At 42.9% G+C, this 12,644-nt stretch overlaps 2 protein-coding genes across 5 annotated transcripts in view; both read left to right on the top strand.

The window, feature by feature from the left end:
* The window catches only part of LOC116760429 (40S ribosomal protein S2-like), a 52,821-nt gene extending 48,882 nt beyond the window's left edge, over positions 1 to 3,939 (top strand). Inside the window, exon 2 of the mRNA XM_032645282.1 lies at positions 3,439 to 3,939. Within this exon, the coding sequence (XP_032501173.1) occupies positions 3,439 to 3,939 (501 nt within the window). The remainder of the gene's footprint in view (positions 1 to 3,438) is intronic.
* Positions 1 to 12,644, top strand: part of DIP2B (disco interacting protein 2 homolog B) — a 240,956-nt gene that overhangs the window by 72,028 nt on the left and 156,284 nt on the right. The window lies entirely within an intron of this gene.

The raw sequence follows: 12,644 nt of genomic DNA, 5'->3' as shown, positions 1-12,644 counted from the left end.
AGGGGACTTCAGAAATGAGGAGTAAGCACTCCCCACTAGCATTTGGCTTCTTCTCCTATGCATGGTTTCTATGAAGAATGCGTTGGTGCCAGGTAGGAAATGGTAGCATAACTAGGCCAGGAGCAAACCTTTGTTTTGAGGAAGAGGCCTTATAACAATTGGCCTCTTGAAAATTATAGCAAACGTTTGTTTACCAGAATCATAGAAATTGTCTGTCCTTAGGCAGCCCTTGCTGCCTTTCTGAAACATCTGTGATTTAGCATGCTTTACTGGGCATTAAATGAAGGCCCACAACTTAGTCTTCTGCTGTCCTTTAGCATTTTAAAATATACTTGCTGTTCTGTCTCTTCTTTGAGTTTTCTTCACAGACTCATTTTGTCTCCTCCCCCAAACCCTAGTGTTTCCCATGATCGTAGCCAACTTTCTTCTCACTTGACACTCTCACCTTGGCTGTCAGCCATTTACACAGTTTTAACTGTTTAGTATCTTGATGATTTCCGAATCTTTATCTCCACCCAGACCTCTGTTCTGAGCTCCATATTTATATGTCCAGCACTCTATTTAACAGTTCCACCTGGGTCATGTGAAACTGACTTATTCTTCCCGCACACTCTCAACTCCATCAGTCAGAAATCCTTGTCTTTGGTTTTGTGTCCACAGTCTTTGTGAGTGGCATCTCAGCCTATCCACTAGGTTAGGCCAGAAACATGGGTGTCACCTCAGCAGGCTCTTCCTCTCCTTTATTGCTTACCTCCCAGGTCAGGGGTCAGTATCTGGCCAGAGACCTGTGAGCCAAGAATGGTTTTTACATTTTTAAGTGGTTGTTTAAAATAAGCATATATGTGTATTTGTTACAGAGACCCTATGTTGTCTGCAAAGACTAAGTATTTACTATCTGACCCCTGTCTGAGGCCAGCAAGTCTTATCAGTTCTCCCTCTAAAACATCACTTTTAATTGTTTCTTTCTATCCCCCCCCCGCCCCCCAAAATCTCACCTGCCCTGTTTCTCCCTTGGCCTCCTAACTAAGTGTTGTCATATTTCTTTATAAAACACAGAACCTAGTGATGTCCTCTCTTGTTTAAAATCCTGCAGTGTATTTTGCCCTTTTCTCCTGTTTTCTGCCTGCAACCTCTTCAGCCTGTAGGGCTCTGCTCAGTTGTCACCTTTTCCTTAAGCCCACCTGCCTTCTTATGGAGTTATGCCCCTATTCCAACTGGTCTGTACTTCTGTTATTACACATTCTAGATTGTGTTCTGAGAATCCATTCGCCATTCGGTCATCCCTACAACACTGTGCGTACCTGGAGGACAGGTTCCATTTCCTATTCGTTTCTATGTCTTCTTTACCTAGCTGTGTGTGGCATGTCAGAGGACTGTAATGAATTAATGGGTGCTTTAAGAAATAGTTCTTATTCCTAAGATACGAAAAAATATTAGTAGTCTAAAGATATCATAAATCAGTTTGAGTTGGTAGGCAGGATTTATAACATCTAGACTTTTGATAGAGTCATGCTACATTCTCTTGATTTCTGTTTCATAGCTTTTTCAGTATTACATTTTTAATTTTGAGATAGTTGTAGATTCACATGCAGTTATGAAGAAATAATACCAAGCTATCCCAGTTATCTTTTACCCAGTTCCCCCAATGGTAACATATTGCAAAACTGTAGTACAAGGTCACAACCAGGATATTGGCATTGAGGCAGTCAAGATACAGAACATTTCCATTAACAAGGATCCCTCCTGTTCCCTTTTATAGCCACACCCACTTCCCCTCCCACGGCAGCTTGCCCCTCCCCCATGGCAATCACTAACCTGTTCTCCATTTCTACTTTTTTTTTTTTTTTTTTTTCTTTTTTTTGCGGTACGTAGGCCTCTCACTGTTGTCGCCTCTCCCGTTGCAGAGCACAGGCTCCGGACACGCAGGCTCAGTGGCCATGGCTCACGGGCCTAGCTGCTCCGCGGCATGTGGGATCTTCCCGGACCAGGGCACGAACCCGTGTCCCCTGCATCGGCAGGCGGACTCTCAACCACTGTGCCACCAGGGAAGCCCCTGTTCTCCATTTCTGCAATTGTCATTTCAAGAATGCTATCTAAGTGGAATCAGAGTATGTAACCTTTTGGGGTTGGATTTTTTTCACTCAGCATAATTCTCTAGAGATTCATCCAGGTTGTTTTGTGTATCAGTAGTTTTCCTTTTTGTTTCTTTTTGTTGCTGAATTTTCATAACTTTTAAAAGATGAAACTCTCCCCTATTTATATATCACTGCAGGTTTTTTTTTTTTTAAGGCTATTTACATTTTTTTCCTCTTGTTCTTTATCTGTAACAGTGTTTTTCAAACTTTGTACTCTTCCCCTGTACTTTTTTTTTGGCGGTACGCAGGCCTCTCACTGTTGTGGCCTCTCCCGTTGTGGAGCACAGGCTCCGGACACGCAGGCTCAGCAGCCATGGCTCACGGGCCTAGCCGCTCCACGGCATGTGGGATCTTCCCGGACCGGGTCACGAACCCGTGTCCCCTGCATCGGCAGGCGGACTCTCAACCACTGCGCCATCAGGGAAGCCCCAAACTTTGTACTCTTAAATTGAGACTCAAAGAGCCTTTGTTTATATGTGTATTGCATCTATCATTATTTACTTACTACATTATAACTTAAAACTGAAATATTTTAAAAATATTTAATTCACTTAAAATAACAATAAATCTATTACATTCTCATAAGTAATATATTTTTATGAGAAATACCTGTTTTCGTAAACAAAAAACATTTAATGAAAAGAAAAGCACTGTTGTACATTTTTTGTGACTCTAATGTCTGGATTCTCATATCTACTTACTCATTTAATCTGTTATGATAAATTGTTTTGGTTTAAGTATATGAAGAAAATCTGGCCTCACATAGCTATGTAGTTAGAAAAACCAGGAGATAGTCTTATCATATAACTGTGGATAGTCTTCTATGGTACTACACCCAAACTCAAGTGATAGTTTATTAAAGATTAGTTACAGTGTGGGATGGGAAACCAATAACTTTTCATACTGTTACATTAAAATTATAGTTTGAATGGGTCATTAACTTGTGTATGATTTTTTGTTTTTAACATCATGCATTGGTCATTTGGAAAACATTGAATCGCTATGTTAGTTACATCTTCCAAATTGTGACACATTTCATTATACATTGTCAAAAATTATATTTGTTAATCTCACCTTCAGTCTCATAAGAAAAAATGCTGAGTATTGGGAAGCTGTCAATCTCAAGTTTTCTAAAATTTTGATTTTTGCTTTGAAATCACTGTCAGTTCATTGAAGTTTATGATTGTCATTAATGCTGCCAGTAACTGTCTCACTTCATTAATTTTTAAGAACATGTCTGCCATACTCAAGTCTGAAAACCATAGTTTGTTCATCATTTCAAGTAGAAATGGTGTTAAAGTAGAAATGGTGTTTGGGCGTTAAGTGCTCAAAGGAGGTAGCCATTGCCATCTGTGGGGCCATTTTTTTGGCCAGGCTCTCCACCATCCCCATGCGACGAGGCTACTGGGGTAACAAGATTGGCAAGCCCCATACTGTGCCTTGCCAGATGACTGGCCACTGTGGCTCTGTGCTGGTGCGCCTCGCCCCTGCCCCCAGGGGCACTGGCATTGTCTCAGCCCCTATGCCCAAGAAGCTACTGATGATGGCCGGAATTGACCACTGCTACACCTCTGCCAGGGGCTGCACCATCACCCTGGGCAACTTCACCAAGGCCGCTTTTGATGCCATTTCCAAGAACTACAGTTATCTCACTCCTGATTTCTGGAAAGAGATGGTGTTCACCAAGTCTACATATCAGGAATTCACTGACCATCTTGTAAAAGCCCACAGCAGAGTTTCTGTGCAGAGGACCCAGGCTCCAGCTGTAGCGATCACAGAGTTTTATATGAGAAAAATAAAGTGAATGTAGCTGGTTTAAAAAAAAGGCAGTCAGTTCAGCTCACAACTCAGTTATGTAAGTGCTCTTCTTTGGGACAACACAGAATATTAGAAAGGTGTGGACTCGGGTCAAAATGTAAATAAAACTAGTAACTACCACTGTGAGTGCATGGCCGAAATCACCAACTGTCTTGATTTGTGCTAAGGCTCCAGCCACTTTATTCTCCATTGCTTTTATACCATCAGAGCAAATAATTTAAAAGTGTAAAGTTTGAAATCCATTGTTATAGATAAAGGACAAGAGGTAAAAATTTAAAACAGACTTTCACACGGTAAAAATGGCAAATAATGTCTTAATATATTATTAAGCTATTTTATACTTTGTGGACCTTCGTAAGTTCTTGGGGGACCCCCAGAAGCCCACGGACCACGTTTTGGAGGACCGCTGATTTACAGTAATTTGTGATGACTTATTTCTTTCTCTTTTCTCAGATTTCTTCTGTTTGCCTTTACTTTTGCTGAGATAGACCCTATAGATGCACTGATCTAGGTTGAATACCATTACGGGTCAGAGCTCCACTCTGGACTGGCAGCCTCAGCGTGGGCACTAGGCCAATGCTAGGACTGACCCTGGGCACAAAAGAGAAGACTAGTTCACAGCCTCACCTTGGCCAAGCAACAAGGAAGGGCCATAAACCTGCTAGCCTTGTTGGCTTGCTGTGTGTGCATTCAGAAACTGGTCACATCACATGGACCTGAGTCCAGAGGGAGACATTAACTATGACTACTCAAGTGCTTTCCTTCTGAAGCAGTCTTTCAGGCTCCAGGGTGGGAGAGATTCTCAGGCTAGAAAGGGCCCTCCATAGGTCTATCAGACCTACACACTCTAGTCCCAAATCTTCTGAGTCATATCACAGCCTTTTCATTCTAATTATCTCCAGGAAAGGGCCTCAAGGTTTCCTGGCAGTAATAAACCTTAGGAGTTAAGAAGTTTTTCCTTATGAGTACTCTAGGTGCTCCCTTGTATAACTTAAGTCCATTTTCTTTAGTTTTTAATAAAAATAAAGAGCTAATAACAGTGCTTCTCATGCTATTGCCTTATATTTTGAAGACAATTTAACTTTCTGTATCTTCACTCCAGTCTGCTTGTGCAATTTTTTTCTTCTATTTTTAACACAGTTCCTTTAATCCAGTGGTCCTGAACTGGGGTGATTTTGCCCCCAGGGGACGTTTGGCAATGTCCAGAGACATTTTTGATTGTCAGAACTTGGGGGGATGCTTCTATTATTCTAGTAGATAGAAATCAGAGAGCTTGCCTTCATTTCAGCAAAATCACTCATTATGTTGTTACAGTAAGATTTTCACTGAATTTATATTCAGATGATAGGAGCATCCTACAGGACAGCCTCTATCAGCTAAGAATCATCCAGTCCAAAATGTCAATAATACCAGTCTTAAAAGACTGTGTGTTAGTCCTTCCTTGTAATTTGTTAGCTTTTTATTAATTTTTTTCTTGCTGAATTAACAGTTTGATTTTACTTTGCATATTATCTAGAATTGTGGTTTTATTTAGAGAAAGTATTTTGATTATGTTCAGAATAATTAAAGATTTTAGAGGCAGATTACTCTTTTGAATATGACTTATGTTTGTACCTCAGGTCATAATACATCATTAGTTTCTGTACCTGAGTGAACACAACTACCTGATGACTTTTTTTTTTTTTTTTTTGCGGTACGCGAGCCTCTCACTGCTGTGGCCTCACCCCTTGCAGAGCACAGGCTCCGTACGCTCAGGCTCAGCGGCCATGGCTCACGGGCCCAGCCGCTCCGCAGCATGTGGGATCTTCCCGGGCCGGGGCACGAACCCGTGTCCTCCGCATTGGCAGGCGGACTCTCAACCACTGCGCCACCAGGGAAGCCCCCTGATGACTTTTAAAAATAATTTTTATAGGCCCCAACCAAATCTTAAAAGAACTCTTCTAGAAATTCCTATAATTAACCAGATTTGGGAACCACTGAAACAGATATGTATTCATAAGCTAGGAAACTTTTAGGACAGCTAGTGCAAAGAGAAAACGTTCTTTGTGGCTCTCAGAGATAATATCCACCCTACTGGGCAACCAGTTCTGTCAGTGAAACCAGTCAAGTAACCCTCCCATTGACAAGGTGGAACTGGAGCAGCGGTGTCCAATAAGATTGTGGCTCTTTCCAGTCATATGGTGTCCAGTTCATTTTATTTGCCACAAGTTTGGTTTTAGAAGGGGGTGGTGAAAAGAGATGAGGGAGGCGATAGAGGAGAATTGCTAGTAGAATCGAAGAAATACGATCTACCTTATATCTCAGGAGGGGAATTACTCAGTGCTGACTTCTCTTCCGTAGCATTCATTTGCTACCCACATTCACCACAGTGGTTAAGTGTTCTTAAAAGCTACTTCTGGTATAAATTAACCTAACCAAGGCAGCAGGGGCACTGACTGGGAAGCACAGAGGGCTGTCTAGTCCATTCCCACCGTCAAGGATCCTCTAGCCTTGGTCCTTGACTTCTTTTGGCTAAAAGAGAAGTTAATGAAGGTGAGCTTGTTTGTTGGGGTGGTTCCAAGAGCTGTGGAGATGAGACAGTTGTTGAGGAAGGAAAGAAAAGATGGTCACTTTTATTTTACTTTTTCTTTTCCTTTTCATTTTTGAGACCGAAATGTTGCCTTTAATAGTGATCGAGGCAGAGCTTACTGTGGGAGCCGGTGAGCCTGAAGCTGAACCCCCAAGTCGGACAGTAGTGTATAGGCTGCAGGGGGACCTGGGCAGTGGGGCAGGCTTGATCCAACAAAACAGACGAGAGAAGGATGGTGACTTTTGAAATAAGGCGAATTTTGTTTGGAAGGATAATAGCTTCTTTTCCTGATTAGTTAGTTGTTAAGCAAACTAGAATTTTGGAAATGAAAAAAGAAAAACAACTATGAAATTTGGAATATTAGTTTATATTGGAAGCATAAAATAAATATTGGTTGTATTTTAGTGTTCTGGATTTCTTTTATTATTTGTTTTTACTTTCTTAATTAGAGATTTTCAAACATATACCAGAGTAGAGAGACTAGTATAGGGAATCTTCATGTACCAATCACCCCAATATCAACAGTTACCAACACATGGCCAGTCTGATCTCATCTGTACCCTAACCTGCTTTCTCCCACCCCCTCCAGTTATTTTAAAGTGTATCAAGCATCAGTATGTAATTTTATCCAGAAATATGTAAGATATTCAGTCTGTGGTCACATTTCCCCTGATTATATAATTTCTTTTTTGTCTCTTTGGTTTGTTGTCTGGTCTCTTTTTTAAAGATGCTGGTGATCAGATGATTGAATCAAATCCTGGGAATGTGTAGAGAGTCCATAATATTCTATTTTGGTGAGGGGGGCGGCATTTACTTATATTGGACCAGTGATTTCCAAAGATGATATTACAAATCTAATTCCTGGTATAAATTTGAATAACAAATCGACTGAAGGAAATATTTACCCTGTACAGAAAATGTTACTAAAATTCCACGTAGACATAACCCCAGCCTGAAATGGGCTTCATCACTGCCAGGAAGCCCAGCTGTTAAGTTTGCTTTCTCAGGTTCTAAGAAGACTATTTCGTACCTTTCCCTCAAACCTCATAGACTTCTGTTCTCTCAGCTGATGGCTTTGTTTGATGCTTCTCTGAGAAAATAGAAATCTGTCCAGAGGGACACCCTCATCTGCCCTCCACCACATCTAGAGATTTTTTGGCAGCTGGGCCACTCTTCTCTCATTTCCCTCCAGTTGGTTATAATGTAGCAAGCGCTTGTTTCTCCCCCCGCCCCCATCCCCCGCCATTACAGTCCTTTCCTTTGTGCTGAGTGTCTCACCCCCTTCACAGGGACCTTGCCACTTCTGTGGTCCCCCATCTCCCTCTTCCATCTTCAGGCTCTCCCTGTCTGCTAGAGCATCCCTGTTAGTGTACAGATACGCTCTGGTGCACTCTGTCTCTAGAATTAAATTGTCCCTTGTTAAATCCACCTCTGTCGATACTTAGTGACCCGCTTTCTCTCCCCTTCACAGCTCTTTTCAAAAGAGTTGTCTGTTCTCTCTTCTACTTTTTTTTCTCTTCCGTTCACTCTTTAAACCACTCATTACTGGCTCCATTCCTCACTACTTCACTGAAACCGTTCTTGCCAAGAGCACCCAGGTCCTCTGCAATGGAATCTAGTTGTTTTCTTTCTGTCTCATAGACCAGCCCTCCTTCTCTTTTACTGCCTCCCCTTGCCCTGTGTGAGCTCTAAGTGCTGGCATGCCTCCAGGCTCAGTTTTGGGCCTCGCTTCTCTTTATTTGTACTCCTTCCCGCGGTGATTTCACTCACTCCTGTGGCTTTAAATACCATCTTTATGCTGATGACTCGTAACTATGTATCTGCAGCCCAGACCTGTCCTCTGAATTCCACCTAGAGATCGGTAACCTATGACTCAGGCTTCATGGGTGCAAAAGACAGTTCTGGCTTTTCCCCTTCAATCCTTTTTCATTTCAGTAAGTAGATCCTGATACACCCAATTGCACAAGTCAGAAACTTGGGAATCATCTTAAATCCTCCCTGTCTCCATCCAGCCAATCAACATGTCTTATCAATTCTACCTTAGTACATATCTCAAGTACATTCACCTCTCTCCATCTGCGTTTCACCACTAAATCACTGTTATTTTTCAACTGGAAAACTACTTGAGTTTCCTAATTGGTTCCTCTGCTTTCGTGTTTGTCTTCCATACACTATTCTCCTCACAACAGGTACAGTGCTCTATAAAAAACACTTAACCACATTATGTAACTCCTTGCTTAGTCCTTAATGATGGCATTTCATGTAGAATAAATTATTGACTCCTCACCATAGCCTTCAGCGTCCTGCCTGCTTCTCCAGCCTCATCGACTGCTTTCCCCTCCCTCATTATGGAGGGCTACCTTGTCCCTTTCACACCAGGATCTTTCATGCCCCAGGGCCTTGACACTCACTGTTCCTTCTGCATGCACGAATCTGTTCCTGGCTCTTGTCCTTATTGTTCAGGATGCAGCTTAAATGTCACCTCGTCTGAGAGCCCTTTTCTGATCACCCTTCCCAAAGTGGCTACTTGCCCACCTCAGTTTCTTCTTTGTCGCATTATCTGTTTTCTCCAGCAATATTTGTTGAGTGCCTACTCTGTGCCTGACACTGTTCTAGGCACTGGGGCGATAGCAGTGAGTGAGGTAGACACACTCAGGAAGCTTCCATCTAGTGGGAAAACAGACAAACCACAAATATATCATATTCTGACTGTGATCTGTGCCGTGTAGACAAATGAAGCAGGTGGAGTGAAGTGAGGGATGCTGTTCTAGACAGTGGTTAGAGGAGGAGACATTTTGACAGGGATTCCAGTGAAGTGAGAGAGCATCATCTTGGATATTTACTTGCTTCTTTTCTGGAAGTATATCTAGAAATATAAGCTCTAAGAAGTCAGGGACCTCACCTGTTCACCGCAGTTCCTGAAACCTAGCATGGTGCCCGGCCTTCGGCAAATACTTACCAATGAATAAATGACCTTTAGGTTCCCACATAATCATGGCATTCTGTGAACCAGTGCATTCTAGATGTGGCCCACTTACCTTGTCTCTGTGAGCTTCAGTCTTTTCATGTGTTCAGTGAGGGAATCCACCTCAGGGAGTGATCTCTAAAGACTGCCAACCTCACTGTGGATGCTGTGGGAGCTTTAGTCTTTTCATGTGTTCAGTGAGGATCCACCTCAGGGAGTGATCTCTAAAGACTGCCAGCCTCACTGTGGATGATCGTGTACTCTGTTCCTGGTTTCACCGAAATGGTAAAAAGATTGCAAAAGAGTTGAGCATTCACGTTAAAACGAGATTTGCATTTAAAAAGTTATGTCAGCTACAGTCCTGAGTAGAATGGCCTAGAGGAGGCAAGAGGGTGGATTATTTGGAGGATGTGGAGGGGCTGGGGCAGGTCCAGGCAGGAGCTGATGGTGGCCTGGACTCAAGAGGTGGCCACAGAGATAAGGGAGAATGCTGAAGAAATGGTGGGACTTTCCCAAACTTGCACAGAATTGAGGCAAGAACCCAGACTTCATAATCCAGAACTTTCACTCTTCTCTTGATACTTAAAAAAAAAAAAAAAAAAAAAAGTCTTCGGGAATTCCCTGGTGGTTCAGTGGTTAGGACTCCATGCTTTCACTGCCGAGGGCCCGAGGTCAATCCCTGGTCGGGGAACTAAGATCCTGCAAGCCGCGTTGATGGGCCGAAGAAAAAACAGTCTCGACGTCAGCCTCATAGAAAGTTGGAATGTATGAATATGTGTGATGCCAGTGAGTTATTTAAAACAAAGACTGCTTTTTAAAAAATATTATTATAAACATCTAAATCAGAATTTGCCTACATGAAAATGTGCTTTTGCTTATTGTATGTGCATCTTTGGGCAAATTCTCAGGAAAGAATTTGGAAAACAGGAGAGGGAGTGATATTTTCACTATATGTATATCTTTTGTATCTTTGGATTTTGAACCATGGGTGAATGTAAGATAAAAGTAAGTAGTGGGCTTCCCTGGTGGCACAGTGGTTGAGAGTCCGCCTGCCGATGCACGGGACGTGGGTTCGTGCCCCAGTCCGGGAAGATCTCACATGCTGTGGAGCAGCTGGTCCCGTGAGCCATGGCCGCTGAGCCTGCGCATCCGGAGCCTGTGCTCCGCAACGGGAGAGGCCACAACAGTGAGAGGCCCGCGTACCGCAAAAAAAAATAAAATAAAATAAAAATAAGTAGCAAGGCTTCCACGGTGGCGCAGTGGTTAAGAATCCGCCTGCCAATGCAAGGGACACAGGTTCGAGCCCTGGTCTGGGAAGATCCCACATGACGCAGAGCAGCTAAGCCCATGTGCCACAACTGCTGAGCCTGCACTCTAGAGCCCGTGAGCCACAACTACTGAGCCCGCATGCCACAACTACTGAGCCCGCATGCCACAACTACTGAAGCCCGGGCGCCTAGAGCCCATACTCCACAACAAGAGAAGCCACCACAGTGAGAAGCCTGTGTACTGTAATGAAGAGTAGCCCCTGCTCACCACAACTAGAGAAAAGCCTGTGTGCAACAACAAAGACCCAATGCAGACATAAATAAATAAGTAGATAGATAGATAAATAAATAAAAAGTAAGTAGTATACATTAGGTAAAACTGAAGCCTGTCTGCTCTGAGGTTTTTCTCTTCCAGATGCAGACACTTTGTTTTCACACGTGTGCACCTTCACTCCAATCTTCACTCCAGTTGGAAGTATATGTAAAGCCAGCTCGCTTCTAGATAAAATAGGAGCTTGGCACAAAGTCAGGGGCCCCTTCTCTCTTCTCGTACCCTTTTCCTGTCCTCATACTAATGTATTTGTTTAGCATGTACAGCGTGATGGTTTAATATATGTATTCCCTTGTCCTTTTAGATTCTGTGGATGTTCTCTTATTGACTCTGCACACCCTTTAGACCTCTTGTTTCACCCTTCACTTGCTTATATAGATCTTATTAAAATATTTACATGATGACTAATTAAAGTTGCTTTTTACACCTTCTTATGACTTGGTAGGTCACCCCTCTCACCTCTTCCCTCTCCCACAAAGACCATCAGAACCTTGGCAGGTAGCTAGGGATTCCCTGGGATTTGGGGCAGCAGTGGGAGAGGGGGTGCCTGACCTAGGGTAGTGCTGACTCCCTGCTTACAGCTTGCAGTTCAGCTCTGCTCCCTAGATCCCAGTGCCCCTGGTACCAGCTCTCCCCTCTTCATCCTTTCTTTAAAAAATTAATTAATTAATTTTGGCTGCATTGGGTCTTCGTTGTTGCATGCAGGCTATCTCTAGTTGCAGTCAGCAGGGGCTACTCTTCGTTGCAGTGCGTGAGTTTCTCTTGCGGTGGCTTCTCTTGTTGCGGAGCACGGGCTCTAAGCATGTGGGCTTCAGTAGTTATGGCACGTGGGCTCAGTAGTTGTGGCACACAGGCTTAGTTGCTCTGTGGTATGTGGGATATTCCGAGACCAGGGCTCGAACCCATGTCCCCTGCATTGGCAGGCGGATTCTTAACCACTGCACCACCAGGGAAGTCCCTCTTCATCCTTGATGTGAAGGCAAAAGTGACTCCAGGCTCTCCACCAATTCTTCCTGGTCCCTCCCACCAGGCCCTTTGTTCCTTATGTCCCCATGTTTCTCTTCCTCTGCATCTTGGCACCTTTCTTCTGTTCAACAGTTTTCTGTAAATTTTTTTTCTTTTTTTTTTCATTTTTTAAAAAAATAATTTGATTTCAGTTCCAAAAAATGAATGCATGAAGAAAGGAAGGAAGGAAGAAAAAGAAAGAAGGAAAGAGAAAGAAAGGAAGGAAGGAGGAAAGGAGGAAGGAAAATTATTTACTTTTTGCCCTCCCTCCCCTTCTTTTGGATACCTGCCCTATTAGAGGTTATGGAGGTATCTTCGATGAGGAGGGAATATTTTTCATGGGACAGTTTGTTAGGTTGTGTCCAAAATAAGACTAACATCTTATTTTAAGTAGCAGAGGTGCATAGAAGTGATTTATGCCAGATTGTGATCACCTAGGAAGTTGCCAATACTGTAGTACTAGTTAAGCCCTAGTCTCTCTATTTTCAGGTTTTCTTCCTCTCCGTAGTGTCTCCTGTACTCTGAGATCTTATGTGGAAGCAACAACTCTAAA

Source organism: Phocoena sinus, chromosome 10 (genome assembly GCF_008692025.1).
Source record: "Phocoena sinus isolate mPhoSin1 chromosome 10, mPhoSin1.pri, whole genome shotgun sequence".
Lineage (NCBI taxonomy): Eukaryota > Metazoa > Chordata > Mammalia > Artiodactyla > Phocoenidae > Phocoena > Phocoena sinus.
Note: the sequence above shows the minus strand (reverse complement) of the source record. Positions and strands in the feature narration are given on the sequence as shown.